This window comes from Nicotiana tabacum, chromosome 4, assembly GCF_000715075.1.
Source record: "Nicotiana tabacum cultivar K326 chromosome 4, ASM71507v2, whole genome shotgun sequence".
In the NCBI taxonomy this organism is placed as follows: domain Eukaryota; kingdom Viridiplantae; phylum Streptophyta; class Magnoliopsida; order Solanales; family Solanaceae; genus Nicotiana; species Nicotiana tabacum.
This window is the reverse complement of record NC_134083.1, coordinates 54,334,806-54,356,358: the sequence shown is the minus strand read 5'-3', so window position 1 is coordinate 54,356,358 and position 21,553 is coordinate 54,334,806. Positions and strand designations below refer to the sequence as shown.

At 34.9% G+C, this 21,553-nt stretch overlaps 2 protein-coding genes across 2 annotated transcripts; one reads left to right on the top strand and one right to left on the bottom strand.

Annotated features, from left to right (window-relative positions):
- Window positions 1-180: 180 nt before the first annotated feature.
- Window positions 181-3,506, bottom strand: LOC107804691 (uncharacterized). The gene is made up of 2 exons (XM_016628616.2): window positions 2,832-3,506; window positions 181-1,026 (listed from the first exon to the last, which is right to left on the bottom strand). Exons 1-2 carry the CDS (start codon window positions 3,305-3,307, stop codon window positions 381-383), a joined length of 1,122 nt encoding a protein of 373 aa, XP_016484102.1. The 5' UTR covers window positions 3,308-3,506; the 3' UTR covers window positions 181-380.
- Window positions 3,507-18,547: 15,041 nt separating this feature from the next.
- Window positions 18,548-21,199, top strand: LOC107804700 (putative folate-biopterin transporter 7). Its single transcript, XM_016628632.2, has 2 exons — window positions 18,548-19,240; window positions 19,893-21,199. Exons 1-2 carry the CDS (start codon window positions 18,913-18,915, stop codon window positions 20,948-20,950), a joined length of 1,386 nt encoding a protein of 461 aa, XP_016484118.1. The 5' UTR covers window positions 18,548-18,912; the 3' UTR covers window positions 20,951-21,199.
- The last annotated feature ends 354 nt before the right edge of the window (window positions 21,200-21,553 follow it).

Genomic DNA, 21,553 nt, shown 5'->3' with positions numbered 1-21,553 from the left:
ATAAAGTGTGGTGGGGAGTAGGGGGAGCAGTGGGGTTCTTCCTCACAGGTCACAGTGCAACATAAGTTTTTTACGACGAAAACCATGAGAAAAAGGGTTGCACGGGCATACCATTTTCACCAGAAATGCAGCTTTGCTGTATCTGGATATCGGGGTTGGTAAATTATGTACCCTGAATCATAGAAAGACGGCCATATTTCATTTCCAGTCTAAGCATAGTAAGACACTCAATTTTCAGTCATCCTAATCTTAATAGGTGAGCTTCTCCCAACTTTCAAGTGTAGAATCAGTTACAGAGTGCACCAAAGCATATGGTGGGCTAAAACTTTGATACAAGCATTCACTTTTCACATGGAAATTGCAAACACAGACTCTAAGATTTATCTTGTGTTCAGGTCCAACTCCCCACCTCCACGCCACTCACTCTGAGTGCCCATATCTCCGTTATCAGTTTCTTCATCATTCAGAAAGTCCTCAGATGGTTCTTTTTCATCTTTATGTCCATTGTTGCCCCAACCATTGATCATTTCATCAGGGCTGACTTCCTGTCCATGCTCACCCACATCATTACCCATTTGAATATTGCTCCCCCTAGGCCCAAGTGCACTAGCTCGTATTGGTGCTCGGTTCATTATCTCAGCACGAGCTTGTGATTCAGCGCGAGCTTGTTCTGCATGAACAAGAGCCGCCATTTGCAAATTAGGATCATGAATCTCTCGGCCCATTTTTTGTCTCGCATCCATCTCTGTCTTCAATTCAAGCAGAGCTCTCCTCTCTTCTTGCAACAGTAACTGCTCTATCATGAGCTTCTCCTCTGTCCGGAATTCTCCAAGATCTCTCTTGCGGGAAATTATATTAAACGCTAGGACTTGTTTCTCAAATGTCGCGGTAAACTCTGCAACTTTGGCAGCGATGTTGTGGTCCCACTGCTGTGAGCGAGAAAGCATTTGGCCTGTAGTGTCTGAATCAAGGATCTTATCATCCTCCTCTGCTTCATAGTCCGCCACCACATGGTAAGGCAGAAGCCTAAATAAAATCCATGACACAAGGAAAAATTCTGATGTCAATACCACAGGCAAGATGCTTTTTATATTAATAACTTTTTTGATAGGTGAACACAGACTATTTCCAGTAAACTGTGCTAATTTTACATGATCAGGAATTTGGCAACCAGTGAAGCTGGCTATAGATAGCCTGATTTTCATAAACCTGTCCAATTTGATGGTCCGCAGTGAAGAACAGGAAATTATGTTCAGATGCTCCTATTCAAGACACAGCCATCTCTCATGAAACAAAATATTGGAGTTCCTTTTTCAAGAAATCACTCCCCATAATTGAGCTAGAAATACTAGACTTTGTAATACAAAAGATCGAGTTGGTGTATTTTGATTCCATGGTTAAGTGCATAGTTAGCATAAAGTCGTTGAAGAGTTAAAGTAGTCATTGGGAGCAAAAGCTGTGGATGACATGCATGAGGAAAACAATTCTACGATGAACTTAATATTAAAAAGAAGAAGAAAACGATAAAACACCTAGTTCACATAAAGAAACCTCAGACATCTTTCTGCCAAATAAAAGAGCCCCCTGGAAGGAGATAGAAAAAGTGAAGGTAGAGGATGGAAGGAGGGAATAACAAAAAGATGAGTAGGAGTTCTGCTTCTCTATTGCTTTTAGATCAAGTAGGAAGAGAAGGACAGCCGAGGATGTTTGATCACCTTTTTCAAAGTTAAAACACAAGTTTTCAAGCAATTTGCATACTTTTAAGAAGCACTAATATATTTGGTACGCTATACTTTTCTCTGAATACTTTGATCTTATAACAATGGTTCTGTCAGTTGAAAGTCATAATAGATTGTAGGTTACCGAGCATAAAAAGCTGCTGAATCCAGTAGATAAAAGGTAGCAATATTGTTTATATTTTTTCTTCTTTTTCTTTTACCAGTCAAAATGATGAAAGCTGTTAGGAACTCAAGTACTTTCCCATGTCTGCTCTAAAAGTAAGAGATTATTAATTAACTGTTTATATTTGATCATTTGGACTGACCAAGATAAAAAGGAAAAAGCAGTAATATGCAAAAAACATGCTAAAGACATTCTCTTATTCCCAGTAAAGCTTGAAGCTACTTTAAATAAGTGCACAGAAGTTGTATATCATACAGTTATCGACATTGACTAAGAAGAGTTCAGTGATGCTGCTGCTACATTGTGTTTATTTAGAAGTCTTTTAGGGGCTCAGCATGCACAGCTCGCTGACTGTAGCACAGTGAGCATACTAGTTGCAGAAAGACATGAGGAGAAAAAAGACTTTTGCTACTGTATAAGACGTTCACCGAATTGCCATCTATTCCTAGACTTGACAAAAGCATTCCCTCTCTGGCTCTCCATAACTGGAGACTTATCATATCAAAAGGGACTCCTCGCAAAGCTGGGAAGCACAACTTCCATTTTCAATGCACCGTCACAAAATAAACCTACCCCTAACTCCTTAACTCTGCACCACCCAAACAATTCCCCTCCCATATAATACCCCAGCAACTCAACCTGCTAAATCCTCCATATGTGAACTATATGTGCACAAGTCCGATAGCTATTACATTTTTGCATGGTTGCATTTTCTCTAAACTTATTTCTCAACATTTATAAGCATGAGGATGAATTTGGAGGCCTTTAGTTCCCATGAATCAGCTCAAATTACAGCAGTTGTGGAAAATAGACGTTTTGAATAACAAAGAAAATTAAGAAATTAGAAAAGCATAAAAGAGGTTTACAAAACCAAAAAAAAAAACATACTTTATGAAAACTAATTGTAAAAGAGACCACATAGAAATTACCTTTCGCAAGCGTCTTCAAGAGAAGTGAACCGACGTTTAAAGTCAGGATGGCAGACTCGCCAAGCGTCCTGGTAAGCCATCTGGAGCTCCACCCGATTCGATTCCGGGGCAACCCGGGTCGCCATCTTTTGCTGCTGCTGCTTTTGGGCCGAGTTCGGGCCAACGCTAGGGTTTTGTTGATTGGGGATCTGGCTCGAAGGGTTATTGCTAGAGCTAGGGTTAGGGTTAGGATTAGGGTTTTGGGATTGGGATTGGGATTGGAGGGGGTTAATGAGGGGACGGTGAAGGAGCTGCTGAGGACGGAGATGAACGTCGATGTTAGAAGGGAAACGAGCCATGGCTTCCTGTTGTTGCTGCTGCTTCTGACGTTGTTGTTGCATCTGCTGTAATAGGAGTAGATGCTGATGTTGTTGTTGTTGCTGCTGTTGCTGTTGCAGCATTAGCTGCTGTTGAGCCAACGCTTTCGCCTCTTCCATTTTCTCCGCGCACAAAATTATCAAACAAACCCTACTCTTCTTCTTGCACAATTTTGAATGAATTCTTCATCAATGGCGCTGATTAATAGCAGGAGGAAGATTCAATTTCAATTGCTAAAAACAGTGTGTTAACGGTTCAGCTAATTCCGCTTTTGGCTTTCCTTAGGGGAAGTAATTATCCTTTGAGTCATTTTACATTAAATATAAGATTAAAGTATAAATGGTAATTTAAAATGTTATGTACTTTAATAGGTTAATTATCGTTTATTTTATATTATTAATAAATGTTTAGTAATTAAGTTAGGTACATACAATTATTTTTTTATTGATCTGTAAATATTTTCTATACTAATAATGTATAAAATTAAAATTCCTTAACAAATTCTATTAAACCCTTTTAACATTTTAGATTTACAAGAATAATATCCATCGACCTTTTAAATGGACATAGAAATTAGAACATGGTTGACCTCGTCAAAATGCATAATCATGTGTCTAATATTATTTTAAAAGTGAAAATTCCCCAAGTGCAAAGTTGAAGGTCAAAAAAAAAAATCGTGATATATGTTAGCCTTTTCTCATCTTTTATTTCACTCTATGGGTCATTTGGTAGGGGTATTAGCAAAAATAATGCAAGCATTAATACTATGCATTACTAATATCTTATTTGATATATTTTTTCAATCTGTGTATAATTATGTATTAGTTATACATCATACTTGGCATTATCTTATTCATAAGTAATGCATAGAAAACCATGACATTAGTAATACCAAGGCTATTAATGCATGCATTAGTATGGTTAAAGACAAAATTGTCCTTAAAGTCCCTTAAAGCTAGAGAATACGGAGGACATTTTTGTAAACAACTATTTTTCTTAAAAATTATGCAATGCATTATAATTTTAATACACCACACCAAACAATAGATAAGAACTAATATCTCTATAACTAATGCTTGCATTACTAACCCATGCATTACTAATTGATGCATTACTAATACACCTTATTCCGCATTATTCTTATACACCCTACCAAACGACCACTATGAAAGCAGAACACAAAGTATCAAATCATTTTATTTCACTTTGTAGGCATATAAATTTACTAAAATTAAATTCATAAAATAATTTGGATTACATTTTAAGATTCAAGATATATTGGTCCAAATAAATATTATGGGCTAATGTAATTGAATTAATTATATAAGTCCAATACATATGGATTAAATAAATAAGTCTTAGGGCCTGTTTGGATTGGCTTAAAAAATGGCTTTTAAGTTAAGTGCTTAAAAGCACTTTATAAGTGTTGGAACTTGTTTTATAAATAAGAAGTTACGTGTTTGGATAAAAGTGTTGAAACTTAAAACAAGCTGATGAAGTGTTTGGTAAACAAGTATTGTGAGCACTTTTTCTTGTTAAAATGACTGAAATATCCTTAAAGTTGTTAACATTATAAAGAAGATGATGACTATAATATTATATTTTTCGTTCATAGCTTCAAATTCAGGGGTAACACGTAAATTCATTGAATGAATTGATTTTAGAATATAGTTACACCAATTAAAAAAAAGGAAGGATTCAACGACCAAAAAAATTAAATGTTATGGAACCAAAAAAAGAAGCCAAAAGAACAATATTACAAAATATTGGAATGTATCAAACATTATTTAAAAAACTATTGTTTGCTTCACGTTAAGAACTTCAAGAAATTGACAAATATTGGAGAATGGAGAAAAAAATAGTATGTTGTAGGATTTTTACTTAGGGATAATTTTGAGATTAAAAAAAATTATAAGGGATAAGAATGTAATATCTTTGGTCAAAGCAATATGGCTTTTAAGCCAATTTAGAAAAAAATAGATTTTTCAACTTATTGGTTTTGGCTTTTTTTTTAAAGCAGATTTTAACTTTTTTTAAGCCCATATTTTGGTTGCCAAATACTTTCACAAGTTAAAAACTGCTTAAAAGCTGGTTTGACCAGCTTTTAAGCCCATCAAAACAAGCTCTTAATCCACTGGGCTAGCCTATTTAATTGGGCTAAAGTGATGCGCTCATTTCATTAAGCCCAATATGTCATCTTCCTAGAGACCCAGTTTGGTGCCACGTGTCAAATGACGTGGCACGCCAAGTCAAACAGAAGAGCCAATGGGATCATGTCACGTGTCAAAATGACAAGACATGCCAAGTCAAATTAAAAGGCCAATGAAACCGCACCACGTGTGCAAGTGACATGTTCTGGCCAATCAAATGCGGCCTTGTTACACTTCAATTTGATTGGTCGGAAAGAGTTTGTTCTTATCATAACTCTTCCCTTCCACAACTATAAATAGGGGTGTTCATAACTCAGAAAAGGGACTAGAAGTTATAACAAGAAATAAGAGGGAGCTCATGGATCAAACGCTGCGGATTTCTCTAAAAGTTACAAACATTCAAGTGTTCTAAGAATTAAAAGATCAAGATGAAGATTCAAGAACAAGTTGCAAGCCTTTGGATTAAAAATACGTCAAGATCAAGCTTCAAGCACTTGGATTAAAATAAAATAAAATTCAAGATTAAGTTCGGAGGCTCTTTTATTTACAATTGAAAAGAAGAATCAGAGGATTCATAGAGATTGTAACACTCAATTATTTAAAATAAAATACTACGATTGTTACGATATTTTTGGTCTTGATTTTATTTTCTCGACGCAATTTATTGTCTACAAATTCTGGCACGCCCAGTGGGACCATCTCTACCCCTCACCTCAACTTTTCAAATCACCAAAGTTCAAGAACATTGAAATGGCTTCAAAGAAAATCAACTCTATTTCAACTTCCACCAAGGCTGCTAATTCCAGGTTCTATGTTATGTGGAAAGCATCCTCGATGTTACTTTTGGAAGCTTTGGACCAGTTACGAGGAGCAAAGCAAGCTCGTTAGGATGACAAGCACCCCAAGTGCCGTCCGCATCAACCCATATTTTCGGATCTTCATCCTCAAAATGAGCAAGATCTTCCACAAACGCACCCGAAGGAGGAAGCGATGTTGCTGAAAAGATCAAGAAAACTCTTGCTCTGCTTGACCTCTCCGGATCCAAGCACTCTGCTGTGAAGGAAGATGATGATGCTTCAAGTGATGGATCCTCCCCACTTACACCACATAGAGTGAGCTAATCAAGGATCAATCTGTGTGAAAATCCATACTACTCTCTATCGTCCACGACAATCATGCAAGCCATGGTGACAAACACTTCATATGTGGAGGAGCAGTTGGCAAACTTGACGGAAGCAATCGCTGGCTTGACCAAGTGCATGCAAAATCAAGATGCTAGAATCGACAAGCTAACATATAGGGTGAGAATCTTGATGGAAGAAGAATCCATCCATGCACCTGGCAATACTCCCAGAAGTTCAAAAGATTGATCCTCCTCCACGACAAGTTGCATCCACTAAGGAAATTCCAGCCTCTTCGGAAGGGATGATTCCAATCAATCAACTAAAGGAGTTCATTGAAGGGACTATAAAAAACAAATATCAAGTCGCTTCCAGGTCCTCTTTTACCTACGCAAAGCTATACACTTCAAGAATCGATATGTTGAAGATGCCTGCTGGCTATCAACCTCCAAAATTTCAACAGTTTGATGGCAAAGGAAATCCAAAGCAACATGTGGCGCACTTTGTTGAAACTTGCAACAATGCTGGAACGTACGGTGATTATCTTGTCAAACAATTTATTCGATCTCTCAAAGGTAATGCATTTAATTGGTACACAGATCTCGAACCTGGATCCATCGATAGTTGGGAGCAGTTAGAGCAGGAGTTTCTTAATCATTTCTATAGAACAAGACGCATCGTAAGCATGATCGAACTTACAAACGCTCGTCAACGAAAGGATGAGCTAGTTATTGACTTCATCAACCGCTGGAGGAGCTTAAGCCTCAACTGTAAAAATCGCCTTAGTGAAACTTCTGGTATCGAAATGTGCATTCAAGGCATGCATTGGAGTCTTCGCTATATCTTACAAGGTATAAATCCCAAAACATTTGAAAAACTATCAACTCGTGCTCATGATATGGAACTAAATATGGTCATAAGTGCCGACCAAGGGCTACCTGTCGTTGAGCCTAATAATAATAATAATAATAATAATAATAATAATAATAATAATAATAATAATAATAATAATAATAATAATAATAATAATAATAATAATAATAAGAAGAAGAAGAAGAAGAAGAAGAAGAAGAAGAAGAAGAAGAAGAAGAAGAAGAAGAAGAAGAAGAAGAAGAAGAAGAAGAAGAAGAAGAAGAAGAAGAAGAAGAAGGTCACTATGCTCCTTAATGCATGAGCCTAAACTGCAAGTTATAATGCTCCTCAATTTATAATACTTCTTGGCACAGGAGCCTACACTGTATGTTATGAATCTACCTAAATTTGAACTAAATCTTTAAGACGTAAAGCTCTTCAAATTCGAACAAAGTCTTCAAATTGTAAAGCTTTTCAAATTCGATCAAAGTGTTCAAGTTGCAAAGCTCTTCAAATTAGAGCAAAGTTTTCAAATTGTAAAGCTCTTCAAATTCGAGCAAAGTTTTCAAATTGTAAAGCTCTTCAAATTCGAGCAAAGTGTTCAAGTTGCAAAACTCTTCAAATTCGAGCAAAGTCTTCAAATTGTAAAGCTCTTCAAATTCGAGCAAAGTGTTCAAGTTGCAATGCTCTTCAAATTCGAGCAAAGACTCAAATCGGAAGCTCTTCAAAGTCGAGCAAAGACTTCAAGTTGCAAAGCTCTTAAAATTTGAGCTAAATCTTCAAATTACTTTGCTCCTGGACGCACGAGCCTAAACTGCATGTCATGAAGCTCTTCAAATTTGAGCAAAATCTTCAAGTTGCAACACTCCTTGATGCATGAGCCTAAACTGCACGTTCCTATACTCCTGGACCGCATGAGTCTAAACTGTGTACGGCCCACCAAAAAAAAAAAAAGAGTCCTCTCGGTTGAAAATCTCAAAAGAGGTAGCCTAGGCAAAAATTAGGATAAAAAAATCACCAATTCTGAACTACGGTATGACTTGATCCTCTTCACCGAGGTACGTAGGCAGCTTAGAGTTTCATTATGAGTTCAGTCGTATGAGTTCAAAAGATACACAGTGCCCTAATTGTTGTTTGAATGAAGTACGATGGAATCTAATCCATCTAATCAGCACTTGAAAATCGAGCTGAGATATCATTCTTTTGTTAAGCTTTGGATCCCATTTGATTTAAAGGGGGGCAAGCTGCTATGGTAAAATGGTGTCTTCACTGAAATGATGACAATATTTGCATCAAAGTCTGGGGATTCGTTATGTCTTCATGTTCGCATAACCTTCAAGTTTGTTGGACTTCATATTCGCTCATGCCCAAAAACAAAGGGGGGGAGGGGGGAGGGGGAGAAGAGAGGCGTCAAAAAGGAACACAAATATAAGAAGAAAGATTCCTTGGCACAACGTTTTAAATTCAAAGAGACTTGGACCCAAGATATTTGTGAGAATGGAGTTCTTGGATTTCCGTTAATAGCAAGAAAGATGTCTTGTGAACCCCGGGCTTCCATACCAAAACATAAAAGTTTTGGCAAAGTCGCGCCAATTCGAAACTGTCGGTATATTAAAATCTGATATTGATTTCGAAATACTATCTGAAATAATCCTTAAGGTATTAAATCCTACATTTTGGAAATATTTTAGATTTTGAAGTCTTGTTTTCATAAAATCAAATGGTTAGTGATTTCGACATTCCTACATCAAGATATAAAAGTTTGGCGAAGTCGCGCCAAATCTGAAACTGTCAACGTGTCGAAATCTAAAGTTAGATTCAAAATAATATCTGGGACGATTCTCAGATTGTTTGATTCTGAATTTTGGATATGTCCTAGATGTCGAAGTTATTTTCCATAAAACCAAGCGGTTCATGATTTTGACATTCCTACATCAAGATATAAAAGTTTTGGTGAAGTCGCGCAAATCTAAAACTGTCAACGTGTCGGAATCTAAAGTTAGATTTAAAATAATATCCGGGACGATTCTCAAATTGTTTGATTCTGAATTTTGGATATGTCCTATATCTCAAAGTCTATTTTTCATAAAATTAAGCGGTTCATGATTTCGACATTTTTACATCAAGATATAAGAGGTTTGGTGAAGTCGCGCAAGTTTAAAATTGTTAGCGTGTTGGAATTTTAAGTTGACTTCGAAATATTATCTGAAACTATCCTTAAGGTATTAAATCCCACATTTTGGACATGTTTTAGACCTTGAAGTCTAATTTCCAAAAAACCAAACTATTCATAATTTCAACGTTTCTATATCAAGATACAAATATTTTGATGAGACTGCGCAAATCTGAAATTGCCAGCATGGTGCAATATAAAGCTGGTTTTAAAATATTGTCCGGGACAATTCTGAAGGTGTTTTATTTAAAAGGTTTTCGTTGAGAACTTTTACAGGTGTTCGTCTCGAACTTTTAAAGGCATTCGAATTTTTAAGGTTCTTGTTGCGAACTTTTAAAGGTGTTCGTCTCGAACTTTTTAAAGCATTCGGATTTTTTAGGTTTTCGTTCCAAACTTTTAAAAGGCGTATGTTTCGAACTTTTAAAGGTACTTGTGAAGGTGTTCGTGACGAACTTTAAAGAGTTTCTACTGCCGACTTTTAAAGATTTCTACCACTAATTTTTTAAAAAGTCTTCATCACGTGCTTATAAAGGTCTTAACCGCAAACTTTTAAAGGTCTTCACTATGGACTTTTAGAGGTTTTGACCGCGAGCTTTTAAGGATCTTTACACGAACTTTTATGGATCTTCGCCATGAATTTTAAAGGTCTTCACTGCAAACTTTTAAAGGTCTTCACCGTGAACTTTTAAAGGTATTCACCACGAGCTTTTAAGGATCTTTATGCGAACTTTTATGGATCTTCGCCACGAATTTTAAAGGTCTTCATCGCGAGCTTTTATGGGTCTTCTCCACAAATTTTTAAGGTCTTCATCGCGAGCTTTTATGGGTCTTCGCCACAAATTTGAAAGGTCTTCACAACAGACTTTTAAAGGTCCGTCACTGTGAACTTTTAAAGATCTTGACCACGAGTTTTAACGATCTTTGCGCGAACTTTTATGGGTCTTCGCCACAAATTTTACTAGGTCATATAGTAAGAGTCTACGCCACAAATTTTAAAGGTCTTCATCGCGAACTTTTATGGGCTTCGCCGCAAATTTTAAAGGTCTTCATTGCGAGCTTTTAAGGGTCTTCGCTGCAAATTTTAAGGATCTTTGAACTTTTATGGGTCTTCGCCACAAATTTGAGAGGTCTTCACAACGGACTTTTAAAGATCCGTCACTGTGAACTTTTAAAGATCTTGACCACGAGCTTTTAAGGATTTTTACGCGAACTATTATGGATCTTCGCCATAAATTTTAAAGGTCTTTATCGCGAACTTTTATGGTTTTTCGTCGTAAATTTTAAAGGTCTTCATCGCAAAATTTTAAAGGATTTCGTAGTTTGACGAAGTTACTTCTAAAAAGAAAAAAAAGAGACAACAAAATAAAACAAAAAAGAAATGCGTCAACGCTTTATAAAATTAGACTCAATATGGTTTGAAAATACTACGAATTGATGCTCAACAAATATGAGCACAATGCTTTATATAGATTTAGGAGAGGAGGCAATAACAATCCATGTTCGGTGTGGGATCGTTGTAGCGACAGTGATTAAATCTTCCGTGCCCAAGTTGGAATTGGTTAAGCAATTCCATTCTGTGTTGGACTCTAACAAAATTAATTCCATATGGACAAGGCCACCTATTAATAGCGGCGTGTTCGTTTGTGTCAAAGAAATGTGTACGTGGCTTTTGTAAGGAATTAGTAAATGAGATGTTGTCCGATGTTATGATGGTTTCATATTTGTTTAGTTAATAACATGTGTGTTGACTGGATCAAGTTGGCACAATTAACTACAAGGCTTCAATTGCAAGAATAAGTAATCTTGAAAGAACATGATATTAACTTTAGTACATAAGTGAGGCCATTATTTGAATTGATAAGCTAGAAGGCTACTTTAAAAGCAATATTGGACGTATTACATAGTCCAGTGTGGTTCTGCTTTGAGATAATTCAAGTGTAAAAAGTTTCTTCTTATCTAAGTTATCATCTAAAGGAATATGTCTGGATTAATCCGTACTTCAAGGCCAAGTTCGGGTTTTAAAAGTCTACGCCTCGACACGTCTTGAAGTAGGGGCATTTATAGGCATATAAATTTACTAAAATTAAATTCATAAAATAATTTGAATTATATTTTAAGATTCAAGATATATTGGTTCAAATAAATATTATGGGCTAATATAATTGAATTAATTATATAAGTCTAATGTGTATGGATAAAATAAATAAGTCTTAATCCACTGGGCTAGCCTATTTAATTGGGCTAAAGTGATGAGCCAACTTCATTAAGCCCAAGATGTCATCTTCCTAGAGGTCCAGTTTGGTGCCACATGTCAAATGACGTGGCACGCCAAGTCAAACAGAAGAGCCAATTGGATCATGCCACGTGTCAAAATGACAAGACATGCCAAGTCAAATTAAAAGGCCAATGAAACCGCGCCACGTGTGCAAGTGACATGTTCTGGCCAATCAAATGCGGCCTTGTCGCACTTCAATTTGATTGGTCGGAAAGAGTTTGTTCTTATCATAACTCTTCCCTTCCACAACTATAAGTAGCGGTCTTCATAACTCAGAAAAGGGACCAGAAGTTATAACAAGAAGCAAGAGGGAGCTCGTGGATCACACGCTACGGATTTCTCTAAAAGCTACAAGCATTCAAGTGTTCTAAGGATTAAAAGTTCAAGAACAAGCTGCAAGCCCTTGGATTAAAAATACGTCTAGATCAAGATCAAGCTTCAAGCACTTGGATTAAAATAAAATAAAATTCAAGATTAAGCTCGGAGACTCTTTTATTTACTATTGAAAAGAAGAATCAGAGGATTCATAGAGATTGTAACACTCAATTATTTGAAATAAAATACTATGATTGTTACAATATTTTCGGTCTTGATTTTATTTTATCGACGCAATTTATTGTCTACACACTTGTCAGTTTATATTTTTCTCTTCTTCTTATCAATTAGCCAATTATCAATTGGAAAAAAGATCCATTAAAAGCATTATTTTCATTAGGCATTCTTCTCATTTTTTTGCAACAAATTATCCAAGTGTAAAAGTATTACAACTAGATAATATTCTTCAAAATTTCTATGGAGTATAATATCAGCAACATGTATCATCCATTAAAGGTAGGGGTATTATCACTTTTAACCCGCGTCAGAAACTATTTACATCTGGTAGCCGAAAAGGTGTATAAAATTTGTATAATTTTTGTATATTACATACAGAATGTATATATATACAAAAATATACAAATTTTATACATTTTTTCGATTATTATTTTTAAAGCGGCTATACAATGTCATTTTTCGTTAAAGATAATATCACCACTCCATCAAATATGAAGAATTTGCACAATTAGATAATAAAAAAAATTAAATATTTAGGTAAAAAGATATCGGACAAATGACGGTAATAAAGTCTAAAAGAAAGAGTCCGGGTAAAAGTTCCTTATATATATATATACAAAGTTTATTCGAGGCGGACATCCTCGTATACCTACATAGATCCGCCCCCGGAGTTAATTAACTCAAGACATAAAATATAGATGAAACAAATAACTCAAGCATCATATGTTAATCCCCCGAAAGATTTGTCTCCCATAATTGTCTCAAAACATTGATCATAGCTTTGTCTCGTCTTGAAGCGAGTCTCACAGCAGTCCAAATTTGTATTTTTTAAAAATATTCATTAAAACTACTGAATGGATTTGATTTATTAAGCAAAGTTATTGATGACAGAGACCATATTTTCTTCTGATTGAAAATAAATGCAAAAATGTTCCGTAGTTAATTGCCACTACTTCCTCTTTTTCTTTTGCCCTTCTTGTTTTCCCTAGAAGCATATTGGATATTTGGTCAAGAATTGAGCTTGCAATTAGTAATTAAATGTTTCACCGCAGATCACTTACACTTAGGTCCACTAAAAACTCTCATCTCTTTCACTAATCTATTTTTCCCAATTAACATGCCCTTCCCACCTCAATTTTGGATTCATACGGAAGAAAGGTGGCAAAGGGAGTAAAGGAAGGAAAAAATTGGAGCCAACGATGCCAAATTGCACAATTGGGTGGAAAGGAATTTTAAAGTCGTTGAGGTGATGTCATTTAACCAACTTTGCGTGAAAATGACGTCAGATACTTACTTTTAAGCATTTAAAATATATCCACAGAATATAATGATTTTAAAAATTAGCAGTTTCGTTCAAATTTCCGGACACGACGTCCTATAATTTAAACCTCAAAATTCAAACTTTAGGACATCGTGTTCTTAAGTTCGAAAATTGTGTCCTGAAGTTCGAATCTTATGTCTTGAATTTTAAATTAGTGGTTCAGAAATTTAGGACACTTAGTCCTGAATTTCAAATTATCAGCTCAAAAATTCAGGATACTAAGGGGTCGTTTGGTATGTTGGATAAGGTGGTATAGGAATTGAGATTAAATTTATCTCATGTTTGATTGTAGGGATTAGCTAATCTCACCATAATTTTATACCACAATCTTGGATTATTTAATACTACCTTATAGGTGGAATAACTAATCCCATGATAAGATTAAAAAATGACCATGTTATCCCCGTTAAGACCTTTTCTTTTTCACTGTTTTTGAACTGATGAAATGTGTTTGGATTTTCATTCTAGTAGTCCCATTAATTCGAATTGAACTCCATTAAATAACAGCACAACGAATGAACAGAGAATATGATATGGATTATAAAATTTATGTGGTCAATTTTGGAACCGGCCAAGAACATTTTCAAAAAACAAGCAGCGAACAATAATAAAGTAGTGATCCAATCTTTTGATTCTAGAATATTACAAGACAAGGATTATAACATTACATAACTTCTATTAAACAAATATATATTCTGGGATATATTCAAGTTTATACTAAGGTTAAAAATGGAAACAAATGATATATTCAAGTTTATTTAGTTTCAAACCAAACAAAAGTCTGGGATTAAACACGGTATATCCCATTTTCAATTCAACAAACCAAACAAAACATTGGTGCTAAATAATCTAGGGATTATTAATTCCGGGATTATAATCCCGGGATAATTCTGTCCGCGAACCAAACGACCCCTAAGTCTTGAATTTCTAAATTCAGGATACTTAGTCTTAAAGTTTAAATGAATTGACTAATCTTTAAATACATTGTAAAATATGAATACATTTTATACAACGGGCTTAAAAGTGACTATTGCGGCAATTCGCCCTAACTTTGTAGAATTTGAGGAAAATATGTGTGGAGTAGTATTTATTTAAAAATAATGCTTCAAGTGTATTTTATATAGAATAAAACACAGCTTGACAAATACTAACGTAACATAAACATCAATTTAAGATTAACAAGTAAAATCTTAAAATTTATCATTACAAATTTCATAAGTTTACAAATCAATTTGTAACAGTAAATCAAGTAATTAACAGTGCCCGGATAAAGTTCTGCATATATCACTTAAGGGTTTGTTTGACTGGGGCTTTAGCATAACTAATCTCTACATAAAAATCATCACTAAATTATGCAATGTTTGGTATGAGTTTGAAGAGATATCTCCACACAAAATCAACATACAGTTTTACTTATGATGTTTGGTTGCTCTTTGTTATTTTATTGATAATAATCGGCCAAAAAAACCTGCATAAATTATGCGGGATAGATTTAAAATAAGAATGTAAAAATTAATATAATACATGAAACAAAATATTAAATGATAAAACTAACCCTCTCAATAGTTAGAATATTTTTTAAAATTTAAATGTTATACAAATATTTTAAATTATATATTATGTACTTATTTGAATATGTTAACTAACCATTATATAAATAATAATTCTTGTATTATTAATTTCTACATTATTAATTCGACTTCGTATCGTTTGTCTTTAAACCAAACGATGACTATTACATGTGCCTTTTTAAACGAATTAAGGTTGGCAGTTGCCACTAGGGGCGTAAATGGTTAGGTTCGGCCGGTTATTTTATAAAATTCGTATCACACCAATTTTTTGGTTATTCTATTATGTATAATCAAAACTGAACTTTTCAAAACTGTCCCAATCATATCAGTTTCTCTTCGGTATCGGTATTGTACAGTTAATTTTTTATGTAAAAGTCACTAGTAGGAGTATGATACAATAACATACGTAATTTTATAAGACTTAATAAAACTTTTTTGACATTTTTACATTTGAAAGGGTGATGAATTAAGAAAATATGAAAGATGGCTAGAGTATAGATCCATCAACTATTCTACAGCGGCGTAAAAGAAACTAAGCAAATTAATACAAAGAAAATATAATGTAAGCGTAAACTTTAAATTCATACCAGGATCTTGAACATAACAATCTTACATATAATCATTATAGAAAACATACCTGAATCATAAGCCATTATCACGAAGCGGGAACGTTAATTGGAATTGGTTTCTCGCCCCTTGCCCTAACTTTCGTTACCGCCGACTTTAGTGATGGAAGAGAGAATAGAAAAATACGGTAACCCTAATTGGTGGGGAGAGGACCAATTTATAGAGGTTCTCACTTAATCTGGTACGTCCATCAAGTAACCGATCGGACGGATGAGATTTGATCATTAATTAAATATTAATTATGGGCCTTAAACCTATTGGGCCACACACGTAGGAAAAATTACATATAAATCACACGAGTGGAAAGATATTAACCAAGCTGAGACTGACAACTTGTTTGGATCGGTGTTACCCATTGTATCGTATTGTATTGTTTTCCCAAAACAATGTTTGTTTCGATTGTTTAGTTAAAATTGGTTGTATTGTATTGTTAAATCCATTGTTCCGGAACAATGAAAAGTTCCATTTTTTGAAACAACCGATTTGGTGTGTTGGGATCGTTTCCTATTTTTCTTTCTAATTATGCCCTAACTTATTACTTTATAATTTTATTTTACCCTTTATCTTTTTTTATTTTAAATAATAGCAACGTCTCTTTCTCATATAATTTTATAATAAAATTCTACGTGAAGTCCAATAACCTATATAAATTCTCAAAGACAGCATCCCAAATATAAGCTATATACGTGAAGTCTAGTAACGTGAAAATCTCGTTGCTTCTACCGCTTCCAAACTCTTCAAGTATAGGTTTTCCCTAACTTTTGTTTTATTCTTTCTTCTACTTTGATTTGTAATTCCAATTCTAATTATTTTATCTCCAATTAGCTTTATGGCATTGGTTGTTAGGAAATATTACTTATGATCTAAATTCTAAATGGAGTCTACTTAACATTTTATTTTATTTTATTATTAATATGATCTAATTATGAACATAGTGTACTTATTATTATTTTTAATATTATTAACTTGTTCCACTAATTTCGATAGGATTTGCATGAATTTAATCGCTTAACTTATATATAAGACATAATTGGTGATAAATTAGTAGAAAGTGATTTTCTTAAATATTTTTTATATGTAATTCTTGATAAATTAAATATTTAAAATAATTGAGAGTATTTTAGTAAACTTATCAATTACTGTACAGTACGATACAGTCAAACCAAAAAGCAAAATGTTATTTAACAACAATAAACAATATAGTCTATCCAAACATTGTATTCATAAAACGATACGATACAATACAATACAGTACAATACAATACATTATAAAATAATGGGTAACAACGATCCAAACATAGTGTCGAGACTCAAAAATCTAAATCATACGAAAGGAAACATATGCAATACATTGTAGTTTGCTACTCATAATCACTATAATACCTTGTGTCTTATCTTGCTAGTGAATATGTTGGAAATAATTTAGTTTTAATAGAAGTAGCATAATAGGTTTGTGAATTAGGATGTTGAGTTTAATTACTTGTTGGCTTGTAACTATTTTCATAATTCCAAGACTAAGAAAAAATTTAATGCTTTATTATTTTTAAAATTAATATATAAATATATTTTACACATGTAAATTTATTCGGTACGGTTCGGTATTTTCTCGGTTTATTTTCATAAAATAAAAAACATACCCTAATTATCGTTGTGGTTATAGATTTATATAAAAACTTACTGTTTTATTAAAAGAAACTTAAAAATCAGTTCGATACAGTATGTAGGGCCGTTCAAAACCGAATTGAAACCGTTAGCCGAACCGAACCGATGGCTTATTGGCTTATTGGTATCAGATTATCGGGGTAATGAATGGTGAACGGATTGAGATTTTATAATTAACGGCTTAACGGTTTGGAGACGGATTACTCAATTTTCTTATCGGGTAAACCGTTTACCCGTTAAGAATTTTTATATCTACACTTTTATCCTTATGTAAAACGACTCTGCAACTGCTTTTGTGTTGGTTCAACTGGTTTGAGCTTTCTGTGTTGTTCTACTTGAAATGATAAAAGCGAGACATTTAGCTCATATTATAGCACAGTAAAGTTAGGCGGAGCTATAGTAAGATCGATGAAACTAGTTTTCTTCATGTTTAGGATGCTCATCTGGATTTTGTATAGTGCAATGAACTGGAACTATGTTCTTTGCATAGATTAGCTAGTATCTGTTATATCTTCCTTATTAGTAGTTCTTGTATGTACTAGATTGGAAGGCGACACTTCAAAAGTACTGTTAGATTAACAAGGCAGTCTTTTGAAGTTGAATCCGACATAAGTCTGAAAGTATCGACATGTCATCTTACTATGGTCGTTTGGTATTGATTGTTCAAAATTTTTTTATCCGCTTTAGCCGATAAACCGCCCGATAATCATTAATCCGATACCAATCAGCACATTATCTTATTGGATGGCTAGCAGATTACTATATTTATAATCCGATAACCGTTAAGCCGAACCGTTAAGCATAATTCTGTCCGATAAGTAACTCTAACGGTACGATTCGATCGGTTTAATCGATTTTTAAATATCCATTAATACCCTTATTTTATTTGACGGCATGTGTATATATGTGTGTGGTCCCAGCTGTAACATGCTTTAAAGCGCTACCACGTCACTCTTTACTGAACTTTGTGTCCACAAATGAATAATTGAATCTTGTTAGTACCACCTTTTACTTTATGCCCAAAAGACAAATGAAAAAGATACGTAGGTGCAGACAATAAAATACGAATCTTCCTACGCATACTCGACGTGAAAACTCGCCACGTTGTTATATCCAGAAAATTTGGAAAATCTTACCAGTTGCCACCCCCCTACAGACCCCTCCTCCCTCCACGACCCCCAAACTCTCTTTTTGCTTTTACCTGCCACTGTCTTGGATCGCACAACGAATCTTGGAATCATACCCATTTCACTGTCTTTCTGCAAAATTGCTGTCAAAAACTTAAACCATTGAATCTGATCAAAGGTATCACCTTTTTGGGTTCTTGATACCTTACTGTAGTAACAATTAATCATAGTGTGTGTATATATATATATATATATCATCAAGTCAAGTAGATCTGTTTTTTGAATAAATAATTATGGTATCATCTGAGAGTATCAGAGAACGAGGGAGAAGGAAAAGAGACGGAGGAGGAGGTGATAATGATAGTAGTAGTGGTGGCAATGAGAGTGAAGGGATGAGGAAATTGCTGTTAGGGTTAGGATTTTGGGTGCAGGGATTCAGGTGTTTCCCTTGGATGGCTGTTAATTTTTTCCTCAAAGATGGCCTTAAGGTGGACCCCTCCACACTTCAGATCCTTCAGAGTTCTGCTAATCTTCCTATGGTGGCTAAGCCTTTTTATGGAATTCTATCTGATTCTTTTTACATTTTTGGCCAGCATCGTGTTCCTTATATTGCCATTGGAGGTGCATTTACTTGCCCTGTTTCTTCTCTTTTAGTGGCTTTATTATAAGTTACAAACTTGCTTGTGACATGTACTGAGTGTTTTCGCAACTTATGTTTCCCATTCTTCACAGTCAAATTGATTATGAAAATGAGTTTTGTATAGTATGAATAAGATATCACCCTTGTCAGCTGCCTCCATTTTTTCCTGAACAGAAATAGAAGAAACAAGGTTGAAGTTATAGACAAGCACGAAATGCTAAATTAGAAGGGAAAAAATAAAGAAAGATTGCACCTTTATTTCATAACCTCACTTTCATCTACCACCTGCTATGTTCACCACTCTGTAAATTGTATTTACTTTCTAGAGTTTTCTGTGATCTACCATAGATTAGTTGTTTGCTGAATATGAAATTGCAGCATCCTTGTTCTATTGCAAAGGTGGGAACTGGTACTTGATTGATAATTTAGTTATCGAGATTCGACAATTCTAGGCAGTAATCCTAAAGTAGTAAAAGGCAAATGATAGGAAAGCTTCTTTATTTGTGTAGTATATTGTGTAATGGAGGTTAATCAGAAGATAGGGTTCCAGAAACAAGTCATTTTGTGGTTTTCATGTAGTTTACTGTAGGCATTAATATGCATTTGGACTCACTTGATTATACTTTTGTTCAGCTTTTCTGCAGGCAGTGTCATGGACTGCTATATTCCTCTCCCCTTCAAATATTTCATTTTTTACAATCACTCTGTATCTCCTGCTTGGAAACTTGGGTGCTTCAATAGTTGAGGTTGCCAACGATGCCATTGTTGCGGAGTTAGGAAAACCACCTAGTTCTTCGTCCAAAAATAAGCAACATTCTTCATCAGGTCAGCTCCAGTCATTTGTTTGGATCGCCTCTTCTGTCGGTGGAGTTCTTGGTAACCTTGCAGGCGGTATTGCCATTGACCGTGTTTCACCTCAAGTGATGTTCCTTATGTTTGGCATTCTCTTAACTATTCAATTTCTGGTTACAATTTTTATTCATGAAAGTTCCTTGGACCTTCCCAAGAGTCCATCTAATCTTGGAATCAAAAAGCAACTCTCAGAGCTTCTAGTTGCATTGCGGAAGCCAGAGATTTGTTATTCAATTTTGTGGTTTGCAGCTTCTTATGCAGTAATTCCAGCTTTAACAGGAACAATGTTCTATTACCAGACACAACATTTAGGTATTGAATCATCAGTATTGGGTATATCTAAGGTATTCGGGCAGGCTGCAATGCTGTTGTGGGGTATAATCTATAACAAGAACCTAAAATCAACGTCTCCTAGGAAGCTAATCTCAGCAATTCAGGCTACTATGGCTGTTCTGATGTTTTCGGATTTCTTATTCGTGAAAGGGGTATACAGGATGTTTGGTATTCCTGACTCATTGTATGTGGTGCTTTTCTCTGGCTTTCTGGAGGTTCTCTACTTCTTCAAGATTTTACCCTTCACTGTTGTTATGGCACAGCTTTGCCCGCCGGGGTATGAAGGATCTGTCATGGCATTTCTCATGTCTGCCATAGCTCTAGCTGTTATTATTAGTGGCTATTTTGGTGTTGCACTGTCATCGTTTGTCCAAGTGACAGGGAATGACTTCTCTGGTTTACAACATGCCCTTTTAATACAGTCAGTATGCACACTTTTGCCGCTTTATTGGTCATCATGCATACCTGATGGTGTCAAACCGAAAACCAAATCAAAGGAAGGTTGATGAGCTCTAGCAGTGAGTGTTAGTCATTTCAGCTCAGCAGTAGTTCAAACTCACCTTCCCCTAGCCTCGGCCTTGGCCAATTTCCTGGGAATACACTAGTCGTTCCAGGAGGATCTCATACAAAACTTTGGGAGGAGATTCACTTCATAATACATATAGAGTTACATACGTGAGTAGTTCATAGTTTAGGTTTTCGGATGTTAGCATTCACTATTTAATAATTTAATTGGTTTATGGCTTTAGCTCCAATTAGCCTCTTGTTGATGTTGTCTTCAGTTTAAATAAGCTCTGTACCCTTGAGATAGCTTCTGTTTCACTGTACATTCTGATTCGGCTGTTACTATTTAATATTCTTTTCCATGAGTTGTAACTTGTAAGCATATGATTGATTACTAATGCTAGTGAAGCTTTTATTTGTCTTCGAATATGTTATGAGTATTAGAATGCAACGGATTCAGGTATAGTGTTTAGAGTCGTAGTAACAAGAGAATATAATGAAGCTATCAATTTCTCTGCCGTGTCTTTGAACCATAGAATAGTGTAAACAAAATGGCAGGTGTGGTCTAGCGATTAATAAAGCTAGAATGAGCCGTGTGAAACTTG